The sequence below is a fragment of the Molothrus aeneus genome, chromosome 6 (genome assembly GCF_037042795.1).
Source record: "Molothrus aeneus isolate 106 chromosome 6, BPBGC_Maene_1.0, whole genome shotgun sequence".
In the NCBI taxonomy this organism is placed as follows: Eukaryota; Metazoa; Chordata; class Aves; order Passeriformes; family Icteridae; genus Molothrus; species Molothrus aeneus.
Genome location: NC_089651.1, coordinates 31,678,274 through 31,695,777, shown reverse-complemented (window position 1 = coordinate 31,695,777; position 17,504 = coordinate 31,678,274). Strand labels below are relative to the sequence as shown.

Here is a 17,504-nt window from a genome sequence, read left to right as displayed (position 1 = left end):
TAGTTTTGGATCAGCTGGGAGCTTGTTTACACAATCCTCCAGTTTTATCTGGATTAGGGGAAAATAATATGTAGCGCTACAAACATTGCACATCAATTCTGAAAGGGCCTTGTTTCAAAAATTTCAATGTTTCAGGAAAATATGTGGGACAAAACTTCTGAGTGTTCTTGTCTGTTTATCAGTAGAAGGTGGGACCACATCTTCCAGCAGATGTCACTAAAAGGCAGTGAAATTGTTCGCAATTAATAAAAGTGAAGAAAACCACTACAAAATACAAATGGCTGATGTCACTAAACATAGATGTAATATGCAACAAAACTGAATACCTACCAATTCAAAAGGAGCCTTTTTTTTTTTTTTTCAAATTTAGGATTTTTTTTCTACTTAATACTCAACTGTCTACTATCATGAATGTTTAAGGAACTTTTCATTTTTTTTATTAACATTTGCTGATGCAGCATATTCTATGTCACAGGACATGCTTAGAGCTCCACAGCTTCACCCTTCCTGATATAAGTTGTTGTCTCTGAACCAGGATAGTTGTGTTAGCAATACTGAAGAATGAAGGATTCTTTCTGGCTCTGCAACCAGAAGTCCTGGACAGCTTCCAATCTGAGCAGCAAACCCTTGAAGAAATTTCCAGTTCTAATACAGACCATGAAAATGCTGGACCATTACATCTGGTAACCAACAGTTCATCAGAATGCTATGAATTATCCCTTACCTTGCAAAAACTTGGTGAACCAGCACTGTCTCAGAAAGAAAACTTTTATTTAATTGATTCAATGGGAAGAATTTCAATAAAGTTTATTTATGGACCGACTATTTATTCACTAAGAAACGATTATGCCAAAGAAATATTGGGAAAGTAAAACCGAAATGTTCAAGACTCCTGCTCCAAAATATTTCAATTCTGAAAAATTTCAATTCTTTTTAATTCTGAAAAACTAAGACTATACAACTGACATTTCAGTAATTTCTTTGTTCTTGTCAAATACTTTATATAAAATATTGACATCTTACAATGTTTTATTACACCAGCATAATGGTACTTTCTCATCAAAATAAATTCAGAGCTGTAAAGTAAAATAAAACTCATATTTAAATGCACCTAATTGCAGATATTTACTTCAAATATGTTTAAATATAATAGAGAAACCTGAAAATAAAATATTATAATACTAAATAATTTAAATAAATACATAATTTATAAAAACCATGTTACAGAATAAATAAACTATAATAATTTCTAGAAATGAACAGTATATTGTATTAATAATATAATATAACAATAATAATATAATAATAATAAGTAATATACTGTGTGTATATACTGTATAGCACATATTATGATGCATTATGGCTATAGTAATATAATTTAGCTTATTAAAATATTTCAATTTAGCATCTTGGTAACTGCTGCTAGGCTAACATTATTTTGAACACAGACAATAACAGTTTTGAACTTTAAGATCTCAATAATAACGTAATTTTATTACTTGCATTAATACAGGACTGAATTAAGGAACAGCTCTTCATTAAAATAAAATAGTCTGTGTCACTTAAGCATCCCCCAAAAATCCTTTTTGATCCATGCCTCCTAATGAGCTCCATATTACAGTAATAAACACAAGAAGGAAAGTCAGTATCAGTCAAATCCAAAAAGAGCAGCTGAGTAACTGTGGCAGTAAGGTACTAATGCTGGTTCAGAAAGTGTGACTGGGAGAACTGCTTTTCTCCTGTCAGCTAAATAAACAGGTGGCATAAACAAAGACTGTAGGACAATTTCAAAAAAACCTGGCCAAAAAATGCTTATTTATGTCTGTTCACCAAATGAAACCTTTCAAACTAATTGACAAAACAGTATGTTTTGTTCTAACTTTGGATTTGATGTATTCTACTAAAACACTGTTATAGAACCACAGAATTACCTGGGTTGAAAGAACCTTGAAGATGATCTCATTCCAACCCCTTCCCATGGGCAGGGACAACCTCCACTAGACCATCCTATCTGGCCTTGAACACTTTCAAAAAAGAGGCATCTGCAGGTCCTCTTGGAAACCTTTCAGTGCCTCATCAATCCCACAGTAAAGAATTTCTTATTTATATTCTACCTAAATCTACCTCCTCTAATCACAGATTTTACCGATACTGGGAGCCCCAACTCAGGTACAAGATCTTGCACTTGGACTTGTTTGCAGTCCCACTACTCAATCATATCAGGGTCCCTCTGGATGGCATCCCTCCCTCAAACACATCTGGGATTCTATCCCTGCACTAAATCACAGTAAGGAGGATATTCTTTTTAAAATTTTATATCTGTTTTTTTTTTAAAGCTGTAGAGGTCTCCATCAGTACTGAGACTTGTCCATAATGGACACTTCATGCTGCAGGTTGCTGAGCTGCATATATTTACACATATGCTTTATTCTTCCTGCTCTGACAGACTTATGCACAGAGGTTAGGTTCCAGTTTAACTGTTTCCAGTTTCTAGAACTGGAATCACAGAGGATGACACAATATAGTTCTCTGGAGAATGGATCACAAAGTGACTGGAAAACAAGAATGAAACTAAATTCTCACCTGACCAAACTTTAACATTTCAATTCTAATGCAAACACAGACTTAATTTTAAGAAAAAAAATCTTTCTAATCTCTTGGCTACCCTTTTACACTTTAGTGCTAAATCTGGGAAGCACTCTGTCACTATAGTTATCCATGCAGTGCTTGAATTATTGGGAGAAAAAGCCCAAATAAAACATGTTTTTGTTGTGATGCAAAAAGTTTTCATTTAAAACACATATAATTTTAATTTAAATATGATATTTTAAAACAACTTATTTTTTCAGACTTCTAGAACTGATTCAGGTTTTATTCTAGAATTATGTAAATTCCATGTCTCTACACTGACCTGTAAGCAGCAGCGCAAGTCCAAGTAAGTATATTTTACCTGTTATCTTGCAATTGTATTCGTGTCCAGTACAAAGGCTTCATGGGACGGCCAGGTTCAATGGCAGGTTTTCGAGGACCTTGGTTTGAAGATAAAGTGCTATTAAAAAAGAACCCAGGCCCAGGAGGTGGAGGGGGTGGAGGTAACCCAGATCCAGGCAGTGGAGGAGGAACAGGAGGTCCCAGCCCTGGAAGCGGTGGGGGTGGCGGTGGTGGTGGTGCTTGAAAATCCCTACAGCCTTCAGAAAGTGGAGGTGGCAGCGATGGACAAGATCCAAACTCAGATGTGAGTGAAGCAGGACCCATTGGCAAAGGTGGTGGTGGAGGAACTACAGCAGACAGCGAAGAATCAGGAAGGGGAGGAGGTGGTGGTGGTGGAGGAGGCAGCATTTGTTTTGGTTGACAAGACAAGACACTTTCTGATGACTGTACATTGTAATTGTCCTTGTTTTCACTTTGGGCAGATATACTATGTGTCAAAGAAGAAATATTAAGCTTTTTGGGTACTATTTGGTTATTTTTCACAGCTCTGTTTTCTTCTTCACTAGGCTTTATAAAAGTTTCTCTGTCAGTCTGTATACATACATTTCGGTATGCCTTTGGTGGGTTATCATCTTCAGTAGAAACACCAATATCCTTTGCTTTTTCATTTCTTCTGTTTAATTTATTATCAAGTTCATTCTTCAGATGTGCAATGGTTTCCTCAAGCTGAGCAGTTGAGACAGCATGTTCTCCACGAATATGGAATACCCTGAGTTCAAACTGAGACTGCAGAGCAACAAGAAAAAAACACCCTTAGTGCAAATATTTTTTTGAAGTGTTTATTTCGTAGTCTGTTAAAAATCTTCACATTTGAACTATGTTCTTAATCAAAGTGGGAAACACTTCTCTTTCCCAGTTCTAAATGGTTTTATTGCAAGCTATTATATAACTGGACAATTACTAATCTTTAAAGAAATGTAAGCAGGGTGTCTTTCAACAAAATATATTTTGTAAGGAAAAATCCAGAACATCAATTTGGGCAAATTTTAAGTTGTACCTTATCTTTAAGCAGACTTACCGGTTTTTAACTCAATGCAATAATTAATGGTATATTATGGAAAAATGGTAGCTTTTTCAAATGTTATTCTATTTAATGACATGAGTTTATTGCTTATTTCATTTCATTTATATGTCATATATACATATATAGAGAGATAACATGTTAGGAAGTAAAAAATAGATTAAACACAATGGAGGTTGACATTCATTCAAGATAAAACATTAAATAAAGTAATATTTTATCATTTATCATCAATAAAATTCACAGAGGTACAAATAAATTCTTCAAGTTTATCTCTGCAATTAGATTAAAATTTCATTTCTTCCAGATATATTTTAATCTACAATTCAGGAAAATAAACATTAGAACCAAGCGAATAAAGACGATTTCACTGGATAACTAAGTAAGTAAGGAAAAAACCCCACTTTTCTTACTATATGTCAGAAAGATACAAAACACTTGGCACAGAAATATCTCCTTTAAAAAATCCAATACAATCCAATACTGCTATTCCAGGTTATCAGGTCCCTACAAGTAATTTTCTGTTATGCCATGATACTATCAGACAGCTGGCTGATATTACCATGATTCTTTGCAAGGCAATGACTCCTGAAAGAGAGTTTTTCATGGTTCTTCCAGGATCCCTCTACAAAAGGGAAGCCAACCTCATAACAGAAACAGCTAATAAACTGTGATTTTCTCAAATTCCTACAGGCACAGGAATTTACACTTAAAATTCCCATGAAGTGCTTGTCAGAACTGGCAACACAGGACTCCCTATTTACCATTCCAACTTGAGTATTAGCGCAGAGCTACTAGTTTATAGCATTAAGTAATGTGCATCCAAGTCACATATCTGTAGCTCAACATGGCAAATATAATGTAATAGTTGTGGGTTTATATTGTGAAATGAAGTTTGACTAGATATGCAAACAAGATACTCATACTTACAGGAGTATGGTCAGCTTGGATTCTAATCAGTTTTGTAGGATAAAATCCAAAGTAAACAGTCTGAACACACTGGGTATAAAATGCTCCTTTACACAAGCAAGTGTAAAGGTAGGAAATCAAGTTTGAAGTCTTACAGAGAGAATCAAACAAATTTGCATTGGAAACAACTCAATTTTGGTTAGTTTTATAGATGACTCAGAACGAATATGTATAACAATACATTTACTTAGCTTTCTTCCTTTTCCTACTATTACTCTATTGGCACTCATCTTTATTATTAGTTCAATTCAACTATCACAAGATTTTCTGCCATTTGAATTGCTCCAACGAAATTGCTTTTCTTTTTAAACTTGGCATACTGATCCATAAATGAGGTAATGAAGTAAGTTTGCCTTAAGGAATTTAACTGGAGTTTTTTTATCATAGTGCTTTGCTCCTATTGGACATCAAAAACTCCCTCACAGAACAATTTACTTTGAACATTAAAGATTTTCCCAGCAGTAAATCTGAAGCCACCTTAAAAACACACTGTAAAAGAAGCACAGCATCTAACAAAACTATTTATTACGTTTAAATAGGCATAAAAGCAACTGTGTTAGTATTATAAGCCTCTCCAAATACAGATCTCCAGTTTTAATTTACAATATAAAATTGGTAGTTTAAAGTCAAAATTATATTTGAGGTGAAAGAATGAAAAGCAAGAAAAAGAATAAAACTTGCATGTTTTCAGAATTATTTTTTGTAGCTTGAAAAAACCCTATAAACAAGAATTAAAGCTAAAAACACTAAGCATTAGTAATAACAAAAATAAGTAATATTTCTATTTAGTAATAAGTAAGAAACCAATTTTATTTTAATTACTTTTCATGTCAAAGTAAGTCTTCTTCACCAAAGTAAGATTACCTTATATACCTATGATAATACTTTCAACCAGTTTCAAGAATATGAATATTAATATAATATGTGCTATTTTTTATATATATGCATAAAAATACATACATATTCTTAATAAAGGTCTGCTTCCTGGAAAATATTTCTTAAAATGAGATAAAATGCTCTAAAGTCATATGATAAATCGAATGGAGAGCAAACATCATCAAAATGTAGTAGTTTGGTCACAGAAGAAGGCAAGATGAAATGTAAAAATATTTTAGCAGGAAACAAGGTATTTGATGGAAGGAAGTTATGGGAGGAAGGCTGGAGGGGCAGAAGATAATAGAAGGCAGATGAAACTAAAGCTTATATACATGAATGAACATTATTTCTGAAGGGTAGAGGATTTTGAATCCTAACAAAGAAAATTTCTGTAAAAATTGCTGTATAAAATGAAAGCAAGACTACAAAGAACAATGTGGGAGATGTTCACCAGTAAGCTTTAGATATATTTCTTTTCATTTGAAAACTGCATTTGCCACTTTGCTGACTGGTATAGAAGCCTGGTTGCTTGCTTCCCAGCAGCACTCATTTGAGAAATCTGGATTGTATAGCTACATTCAATACCAAATAAACTATTGCAAGGAACATTTTTCTATTCCCCTGACCATTTCATTTTCTTGCAGCAATAATATGCTTTTTCAGAGAGTATCAAATTAAGCCCTCAAGCCCTGGTCTATTGAGGTTCTCTGGCTTTCCATTGTATCAGTGACTCTTGCCAGTCAGCCATTGACATACTCCCTCTCCTCTACACACACACATAGAATTGATACAACTGCCTAAATTTCTAAGAAAGTAGATATATATTTTTCCCAGGTTACTTCTACAAATACCATATTTGAAGCATGAATGTTTCAATAAAGCCTTATTACTATTTTTTCTTCATACTGCTAGCTTAAAAGAAAAAGCCCTAATGTGCTGAAATCAGATTTCAATCATCAATTTGAAAGTACCTCGTCAGTATCTTAAGTCTAATTCACACAGCAATGTGCTACTGAAAAAAGTTTCCTTACTTTGGCACAATCTTTCTTGCATTAATTGTCAATAATAAATAGGCAAATGATATTTTGCTATTACGCTAAAGTACACAGTTAAAATTCAGAATTCACAATAATTCTATCAGACAAGGAAACAGTATGAAAATACATGCTGCAATCCAAGAAAGAGGGCTGCAGTGTACATAGCCACAGAAGGGATTGATCAGTGGTGTGGCAATTCTATGGGGAAAGGATCTGCAAAGGACAGCACATCACAGACTCATTGAGTCAACTCTGTATTAGGATAAAAAGAATTGTCATATGCAAAAAACTAATCTTTGTGCTTTATTCAGTACTAAAAGCTGTGTGTTTTTTCAGTTTAAGAAAAATTCTGTCCCTGTGTTCATGACCACTGCTATTGAAATTCGGGGCAGCTCATTTGGTCTTAATTTTCTAGGTTAAATCAACAATGCTTTTTGTCTCCACCTCACCCTTACTGGATAATGCTCCCCTTGTTTCCTTAGTTCTTTTCTGTTTCCACTGCTGAAAAATACTTTCAGTGAACCCTTAAATTTCCTTTGCAAGACGTGATTCAGCTTGAGTATTGTCAAATGCCCTTTTCTATTCTGAAGTCTAAAACTGGCCTTCCTGGCTAATGTACCTCATTTTCCTTTCTTCCACAGCTCTCTGCTTCCACCCAATACCCATTTTGAAGAGGCTGAATAAACAGGCAGTTCTGTCTATCCTCCTTGATAAAATGTCTTTTGCTTCCAAATCTGCTCTTGCTTGGAATGCAGGCTTTTTTTCACCTCTGATTCTAACTAAAGAAGGTTCTTGCCTATTTTGCTTTTCAAGACTCATTAGTGCAGTTGTACTTACAAATCAGTTTCTTTAATTTGTTGAGATTTGTCTGGTATCTGCCATTGAAATGGACAGGATCCATTTTCCTTGGGTAAAACCAATTCACCAAGCAAGTGATCCCAGCTGACTCTCAGATCCCTCAAACACAGACATTTATATTTAAGCTTAGAAGGCCTGTGTTACCCTCTGCCTAAAAAAAGTACTTCTGTTAATGGGTAAAATAAAAGCCATCCCTAAAAAAATAAAGACCTCTCTTTACTAAAATACATGTAAGAGGATTATTTAAATATCCAAAAATACTAATACACTGTAACCTGGAAAACAACAGGAGTGCTTGGATTGGCTTTCTACTGTCTTCCTGTATTCTCCCTTTACATCCATCCCTCTGGTGTATGTCTCCAGTGACCTCCTTTTGGCACCTGCTAAGTGACTTGACACAACACAGAAAAAGGGCAAATTATATTTTCTGACAATGCCAACAACTCAGCCTTGGTCCCACAGGACCTAGGAAATGATGAAGCACATGCTCAAGGAAGAAAAATTCCAATTATTGAATCCATGTACAATACTGTCATTAACCATTACAGTATCAGATGACAAATCATAAATTAAAAGTCTTTTTCTTTCACTAAAGAAAAAGACTAAATCCTCTCATTCATGTAACCACAGGTTGTATAAATGTCTTTAATGTGGACTGACATAGACAAATCTCAAAACCAATGTGACAGCTTTTCACTGTGCTCTGATATGTGAGAGAAAGATTACAGTCTCATTTCATACGGTCAATAAAGTAAATTACAGTCAATTAAATGCAATCAACTGAAGTACATTTTTTGTTGTTTCACTGCTTTATATAATGTGATTTTATGTGAACAAAAACTTTTAACCATGACACAGAACTGCTCTAATATGAAAAGCTGAGGAACAATTTGTATGTATGAACACAAGGAAAGTATAAATTTACAGCCATCTACATTCAAAAAACAGTTGCTAACTTATTAGTCCAGACTTATTTGCACCAAAAATGTTTAAAAATCCTGAGAATTTTAACAGTAAATCATAAAAACAAATATTCCCTAAAATACTGTTCAGAACAAGCAATATGCAGAACTTTTGCTTTGAAACTAGCAAGCTCATGCTCACTGTCAATGCCTAATACTTTTTCCCAAGCGTTTACAGTGTAATTCTACTCTGAAAAGTGACTGTGTAAAAATGACACATATTTAATGAATAAAGCTGTGCTAGGTATATCAGAGACAGACCTCTTCTTTAACTGAGAAACACACACTTTTACAAGTTTTTACTCTAATTAGAGTGGAAAAATAACATATTAGGGAGAAAGTGAGCTTGATTTTATTCCCTTCTCTGACTTTTATACAGTGATTGTTACATCTAATTAGTTACTTATGCCAAGCCATGAAAATAAAAAAAGTGGGAAGAAAGAAGACACAAAGTATCAAGGGATATAGTTAGGAGATGTGGCTATTTTCTAGAGAGGTGGATATTAAAAAGGGAAAAAAGAAAAAAAAGGAAAAAAAAGACAAGAATTACTGAGTTGCCAATTAAAAGCTTTTTTTTATATACTTTACAGCTTTTTTTCTTAATAGTATTTTGGCCATTAAAGTAGTGTGCACAGAAAAGAGAGGAAAAGAAATTTTTCACAGAGAGCCTCTAACTTGGTTTTGTTCATTCTAAATAATTTAATCTTCAGTTTTTGGAAGAGTTCACACTTTTTTATTCTTCTATTGTGTTTACAAAAGAAAAGAAGCTCTTTTTTGTTGAATCTGTGTCCTTGAAAAAACATACATTTGTTTTAAATTTTAACAACAATCAGAGATTTAGCAAAGGATTTCTCCACAGGGAAAAAAAAAAGTTAAACCCATGCCAGTTTACATAAAAATCAAAATTCCTCTCTAACAAATACCTCAACAAACATAACAGTTACATATGGTATACCATCACTGTCAAGGGCACACAGTAAGAATTGTTCCTACACCTCACAATAAAAAAGTAATGACTGAACTCTTTCAAACAATCCCAGATCTCTAAATATTAATGTAGCCAATGCATAGAGTCCAATTCTCTTTCCAATTTAAAAATAATAAATACATAGCTTTATAGAGGAAATGTAGCAAAAGCAGTTGAGACAACAAACAAACAAAACCCCCAGCTATTTCCTACTCATTGTCCTTATAGATCCACTAGACTCAATATGTACAAATAAACTGGCCAAAGGCTGACAGTAGAATACAGTGGGTACAGGAATTGAATCAGGCACATGGAATGACCCTTGGGTGTTCTAGGCAGGGCCAGGAGCTGAATCCGATGATCCTCATGGGTCCCTACAACTCAGCATATTCTATGACTTTGGGATTCTGATTCTTTCTCACTAGTGATAAGTTTCCAGTGACCTCCTAAGTATAAGGTAACAAACACATTTCCACTTTTATCACTCTCCAAAGAGTATGAACAGCCATGCAAAGCAGATCTATGAGACAAGGACACTCTAGATATTTGCTGACCAGGACTATGTATTTTAAGAGACTATTCTGTACAAGATACAAACTGCCCCTTTCATTATGGGCTGCAGAAAGTCCTGTATCCTTTTAAGCTCCAGCATCTTCTCTCACTGCTCTCTGTGGACCTTCCATTATCTCTTAATGTTCTGTGCTCTTTTCCATGCTCTTCACAGAGTTATCTCCAGGATGCCATAAAGTCTGTGCTCCTCATCCTAATTATCTTGTGTCTGCTCTGTAAATGTTTCTGTCAATTAACATTAATTTAGGTATTGTTTCTTTCCTGCACGTATACACATCCTTCCTTCAGTCTTTTCATGGTTAAGAACCATCATCTAACAATTTAAGATTGCACAAATTAAATCACTTGGAGAACTTCGTTATACAACACATAGCTCGTGCCAGCTCATCTCCAGTTCTTTTTCTACAGCTGTCCTACATACATACCACTTTACTCAGATCAACCCAATTAAAAAGGGTAAATAACTTCTCCATAACTTCTAATGAAATAATCAGATAGAGCCCTTGATGTGCCCCTGAAATTTTTTGCTAAACTTTCAAGATCCTGCAAGCATTATGAATCCAAATACATAGAAAAATATCTCTAATTATGTTCATTGTATTCCACAGCACACTCCACATTTAAGAATCCTATTATGTCCACTTCACCACCCAGTAAGTGATGTACTCTACTGTGGAATCTTTGTGCCTACAGAGACATTTCACTGGAATCTACATTCTTCTTGATTTCTATCAAACAGAAAATTGTTAATGCCTTGGATTTACTAACTTCTTACCACAGGCACGTTTGCTTAACAATGTTATTTCTTGAGACAAATGATAAAAAACTCTAAAAAACTAGATGAAATAATACATAATACAGCCACTGTTAGCAATGTATGCTTAAAGGGGTAAATTTCAGGTTATTAATAAATAAATATTAATAATGGATAATTTAACATTTTACGTAGATTTTAAATGTTCAGTAGCTAACCTATAAAATTCCCACCAATACTAAAGTTTCTTATTTGAATAAATTCTTTTAAAAACATCAACCCATGAAAATATTCACTGACAAAACCCACTTTAAGCCTGCATGTATCTCAGGCAGCAGTGATTTCCCAGACAATGGAATACCACACCCACCAGAATTTGCCTAAAAGAAGCAGCTACCTGTCATGCCATTCAAAAGCTAACAATCCTTATAGAAAGTGACTATGTGTTGATTCTTCCTAAATGCAAGATAGCTTATGCTAGGAAAAATAAATCCTACATAATATGTAAAAAATGGGTACCCAGCTAAATTGACACCAACCTACAAATTTCCAAGAAAACATAATTTTGTGGACAATTTAATTGGCAAAATACCTAATATTGTTAAACTCTGCTAAACATTTAAATTCTGCAGAATGGAATGAGGTGACTCAGCATGCAACACGCCAATAAATGTAAATCATATATTGCATGCAATTTCTATGAGACAAAGGTAATCAAAGTATGAAACTACACCATAAGCTAAAAATTATTTTCAAACTTTTGTTGAACTAGGACCATGACCAGTTAACATGCAAAATCCAAACATTCCCTTCCTATCACAAACTTTGTAGTTACTATCTTACTCTACTTCTCACTTGCAGCTGTCACCATAGTCTTAGGACAGCCTCAGTTACCATGCACACAAAAATACTGATACCTATTCTCTGTGGTGGTGTTCAGAAGATTATATGCAATGAGGAAAAAATACCCTGAACATTGCTAATAAAATATTTTAAAATACAATATGTAGAAATATAGACTGATAATTAAAATTCTATATGAATTATTTGTTTTGATGATAATTTACTTGAGATAAGCTACAGTATTTCTCAATTGCCAGGGAATTACATGATGATGTGACATATTTTACATCTGGCATGTTAAATGTGAAAGCAATGCAAAAAATGGCTGAAAACAAGTTGAAGATGAAGTTTCAGTGACAAAAACTACAGAGGCAGTATGGATCCAATAAGAAAACTGATTGTAGTAGAGAGCAAGTTGTCTCTGATCTTGGGAGAATGTTTTTGGACACCTAACAGCTTTTTTATTACTGTGGCTGATTAAAATGAAAAGCCCTACTACTAAAATGTTCTTTTTGATGAGGTTTTTTGCCATGAACTATAGACCTTGCAGTCCAGTGGGATACAAATCCTTTGATCCTGTGCAGTCACATAAATTCAAAGTCGTAAACCAACATTGAATTTGATTTTATTAGTGTGGCTGATGTTTCCAGAATTGTAATGCAACCTTGTTTTTCTTCACTTTTCTTCCTTTTCTTTTGGGAAGGAGATGGAAAGGAGAGTTTACTGTCAACATTGCTTCACCATATAAAGAGCTAATTTCTTTGGCAACCAGGCTATAAGATCAGCCATTATAACAAAGCTTTGTAACTATATAGGAAAGCAAATATATATGTTGCTAAGTTGCAACCAATTATTTGAATTAAGTAAAAGCTGAAGCAAAAATCATTATTAGTAAAGCACATGGAAAACAGCAACCAAAGATAAAATTACATATCTATAGAAAGAAAATGAGCAGCAATGAATACTTCTCAACAGGAATTATTCAGTCAAATAGTGCCACGAGAAGAAAAAAAAAGTAGTTACACTTTTACAAACTAACAATTTTCATTCTTCATAATGAACATAACTTTTGTCTAAAAGTTTTGAGAATTTTTAGAGATGATTAGTCTCTCTACCAAAATAGTGTTCTCAAGTGCAATCAAAACAAAAAAAGAAAGAGATTCTACATGGATAAAGAGAAGTATAACATCAATTATGGAAATGACTCTGTATTTGTGTAAAAGACACACCTATTTTAAACTAACATATACTGCAGACTAATTATGCATCACCACACTACTTTAGACATTCAAATTATAAAATTTGAAGAAAATATTACAGAAGAAAAAGTCTCAGAAAAAACAGCCTTTGTCGATTACTCAAAAGGGAGCAATCAGAACAATCTTAATTTTATCCCTTTCCACCAATGCTTCCATGTTGTGCAGCTATGCAGAAACTTTCTCTTCGACAGAACTAGTACCTCATTCAGTGAACACAATGGGAGATATTCCAGACAAAAGTTAAAAATTCAATAATGAAAAGCAGCAAGCTTTTAAGACTTTTGCATTGTGTGTGCTGAAGTTGAAAGGTATGTAAGAACAAAGTGTGGACCCTCAGAAAGAGAAACAATACCAGTATAGAAAAGGCCTGATAATGCTGACCTGGAAAAACAGATTCTGCACTTGTTCAAACTGCAAAATTCCTGCTTCAAGATGAGTCACAGGTCATTTTAGTCAGTTTTCCTCAAGCAGTCACCAATGATATACTTCTTTTACAAAAAACTATCTTAAGATTCTGGGACTCAACATGTAGTTGCAAAGTAAGTTAAAAATGAACTGTGATTGAATATTTTTGCAAATGTAAGCATTCCAATAAATCTGTTAAACCTTAGGTCCATGAATAATAATATTACATGCCAATCCTAACACATCTTGTAAAGTCCAGTTTATACTTAAACATCCTAAAATTAAAACTTATGACAGTAGAAAAAACTATTACGAAATTACTTATATTCAGATCAAATCTTGACCAATAAAGCAAGGGAGGGTATTGCTTACTGACCAACAAAATTAACATCAAATACTGAAGGGACTGTATTCATTCCAGGACATATATTCTGGAGAATACTGCCCACATATAAGTAAAACTTGTATTGTGATGCCCAGACCAAAGTCTTTGCAATCTATCTCCTACTGTTTTCTGTCCTAATTTCCAGGCTACCTCTTTTGCCCTTCATCTTGCCAGTGTAGTGCCTCTAGTACAGTGTATGCTATAAGGACTGCCAGTCCTAGTATCTCTACTCACTGTTTTTTACCTGAAATTGCACCTTTCACATCTCATACACACGTCCAGCTCTGGTTGTCTGCTTTGCTTTCCAGTGGGTTTTCTTTCATTGCCTAACCATCAATAAGACGGTCAGGAGACAGACTTTCATTTTGAAAGCATTCTCTAAAGGGTGATCCCCACCTAATCAAGAGTAACTTGTGTCAACCATTAATCAGTGGAACTTAGTTTTGACCCAGTGTTATTTTATAACAACTTTGGTGGCTTTGTGGAAATGGCAATTGAAAGTTTTTTCAACACCAGAAGATGCAATCAATGATCACCAGATTTGCAAAGTCAAAAGCTTCTAAAATCAGGTCTTTACTGAACATGAGAAAAAATAGTTTTATTTTTAAAAATTTAACCTCCAATTTCAGACAGATTTTCCCTTATCGGCAAAATGCTTATCCTTGACAAATCTGTCCCTGTCCTGTTAAAATCAGGAATATTAGAGCCAGAATTTTTTCAAAACAGAATATTACACATTTAATAAAAAAAAAAAAAAAACAAAAAAAAAACAACTATACAACTACTAGACTTAAACAAATATCTGGTGTAGTAAATTTCAAAGTGCAGATAATTTTTGCAAGAAAGCATAGGGTACATGTTTTCAAAACTAAAATGGTAAATTTGATACTACCTAATTTTTAATGGCTTTTATAATTCCATTATGACACTTCAGTTAATTTCTCTTGTATACAATTGTTTCCTATGTTACAGAGATCTTCAATATCTGTGAAAATAAAATGTCCTCTTGTTCAAAGTGTGCTCTCTACTTTATTCTCCGGAGTACTTAACATGTTTATTCAAGGCAAGGTGATGGGACAGATTAACTTCCATAAACTATGAAAAATGCAGCAGGTTATAAGGAACCTGCTTTTGTTTTGTTTTAGCCCTAACTAAGCAGAATTTTTCGTAATGTGTCTAAATTTGAGCAAGAACTCATTCTTGCTGATGTTCAAATGCTATAAATTGTCCTGCCCTATGCACATTTTAACTATGTACTACCATGTCCATGCGCTGAAATAGAGTTAAAGAGATTTTCACTGTTTTCAATCTAGGGAATATGGTCTGTGGTAATTTCTTAAATAAGCAGGAGAATCCTTGGATCAACATGTGTAATTAACAGCATTCCGCAGCTGACATGAAGTTTAAACAATCCAAGTCTCACAGTGAAATTGCATTAAAAATAACAGAATGGCAATATGGCAAGCAGCCATATTGAAAAAAACCCACAACACAATGAAAGAAGAATCTTCCGGGATATTCAAACTATCTGATAAGAAAATATTAACAATGTAAACATATTGTTAAAGGAAAATAATAATGAGAAGCATACATTGCATCAAAAATATGACAAATGGAGGAGAAGAATAAGAAAATTTTGTTTACTGTAAGTATCAGAGCACAGCAGGAATGCTTAAAATTTCATCAATAATTTTATTATAGAGTATGATTTGAAATTGTAATGTGCAGATTTTTAAAATATTAACTAACTGGGGAATATCTTCACACAACATAAAGAATAATTTCAAGCTTCATTTCTGAAAGAAGACAAAATTGTCAAGTGGTTCCAAAGAGACTTAGTGCTGTTTGCTGAAAAAAGTTACTGTTTTATTGCTCCATTTCTTTGTTCCCTAGTCTGCCACTTTACCTTCTATAGCAATGGCTATGCAAATTTTTCAGTTCAGGAAATTTTTTTTTCCTGCTGGAATTTTACTATTTTAGGAAATGCAAACTTCAAAGATAATGTTGCTGCCATTGTCTGGCAGCCTTAGGAGTTCTGAAATTGGTATTTTAATACAATTTCATAGGAGTTCAGTCTCTTTTTTCTTGTAACTTTTATGCTTTTTTTAATCTTGACATTTTTTCCTTTCTTGCATCGCAGAGAGGCTCTGCAGTGAACAGGGAGAATTCCTCCAAGAGGACGAAGTAACCAAGATGAAGATTCATAAAGGCATGCAGTACACACACAGTGGTGCAACCATACATTTAGCAGTTGAAAGACTGAAACATTTCAAGTTAGGCAAGATTAGTATCAATAATTAACCACAAGCTGGGAGACCTTCATCAGTTCACCACATGGAAATGCTGAAAAGCCTGAACAGCTCATTAGGAAAGACTGACTAATAAACCCTTGCTGACCTTGGCTGCTCCTTTGAGCTGCAACACCACCAGAGAGAGAAGCATAAATGATACAGATTTTCTTCTGTATGTGCATGCTGGAATACAAAAATATAACAGAGAACACTCAAAGCAACCAGCCACCTTATGGATGCATTTCATCTTGTAAATGTTAAAACAACAATCTCATCCTGAAGCAGAACCTTGTTACCAAAGTCAGAATATATCCACATATATTAAAAAGTTTTGGGTTTTATAAGTACTGTGGCATATTAAAGCTTTCAACACTATTAATCATTGGACTCCATATGCTAATAGCAGATTTCAAAACATAGTGACTTTTGACAAATCATGATATCCCTAGCCCATGCAAGAATTCACATATGCACAAACAAAACTGTGGGGGAAAAAATTCTTTTTCTCCAGAAAGGAATAATAAAAATCCTTAAGAGCATCCGGGTCAGATTTCTTTCAATTTAATCTGCTCAAAAGTATTCCAGTTTGTTATAATAGTCTACCTATAGAAAAAGAAGATTTAGACAAACTAAAATAGCGTAAGATGTTTTCATTTGGTGTTAAAACATCCAATTTGTGATGTATGTTCTGAAGCCGAAATTAAATTTTACTTTGACATCTAAGTAAAAGACATTTTAAATTGCCAAAATAAAACTGAGATCACCCAATTCTATAAAGAGGTATTTTGATAAGCTTTCTGGCATACAAGAGCTTTCAACACTATTCACCATTGCCTCCCACAGCTGAACTAAAAATTCCAAAATGTTGCAGAGAGAAGCAGCACCTTTTGTGGTACTCATGTCATAATTAAAGAGCAATGGAAGCATTCATAAATGGAAGCATACTGACCACAATGAAAAAACAAATGGGAAGGTGAAAAGACATAGAGACAAGAAAGAACTTAGGAAGTATTAGACATGAAAAAACAGATTTTTAAAAGAATGAAATGGTCATATTAGAGCTAGAGTTTTATTACTTAATAAAACCCTAAATGTTTTTATGCCTTTGTGGTCTCACAACAAAATAAAAATAAATTATCTTTAAATTATCAGATAATTTTGACTGGTGCTATGACTTTTCCTTTCACATTCCTTTTTCTTCCACATTTTTCAATGTTTTCTGGGGCACTTTGAGGCACTGGTCTTTAACCTCAATTTAGGATATGAAATAGTTTTCAAAGTTAAGGAAGTTCTGTGAAAAGGAAATTACTTTCTAC

At 33.9% G+C, this 17,504-nt stretch overlaps 1 protein-coding gene across 1 annotated transcript in view; it reads right to left on the bottom strand.

Annotated features, from left to right (window-relative positions):
• The window catches only part of LOC136558342 (formin-like), a 122,717-nt gene that overhangs the window by 80,346 nt on the left and 24,867 nt on the right, over positions 1-17,504 (bottom strand). The window contains exon 4 of the mRNA XM_066552721.1: positions 2,951-3,717. Within this exon, the coding sequence (XP_066408818.1) occupies positions 2,951-3,717 (767 nt within the window). The remainder of the gene's footprint in view (positions 1-2,950; positions 3,718-17,504) is intronic.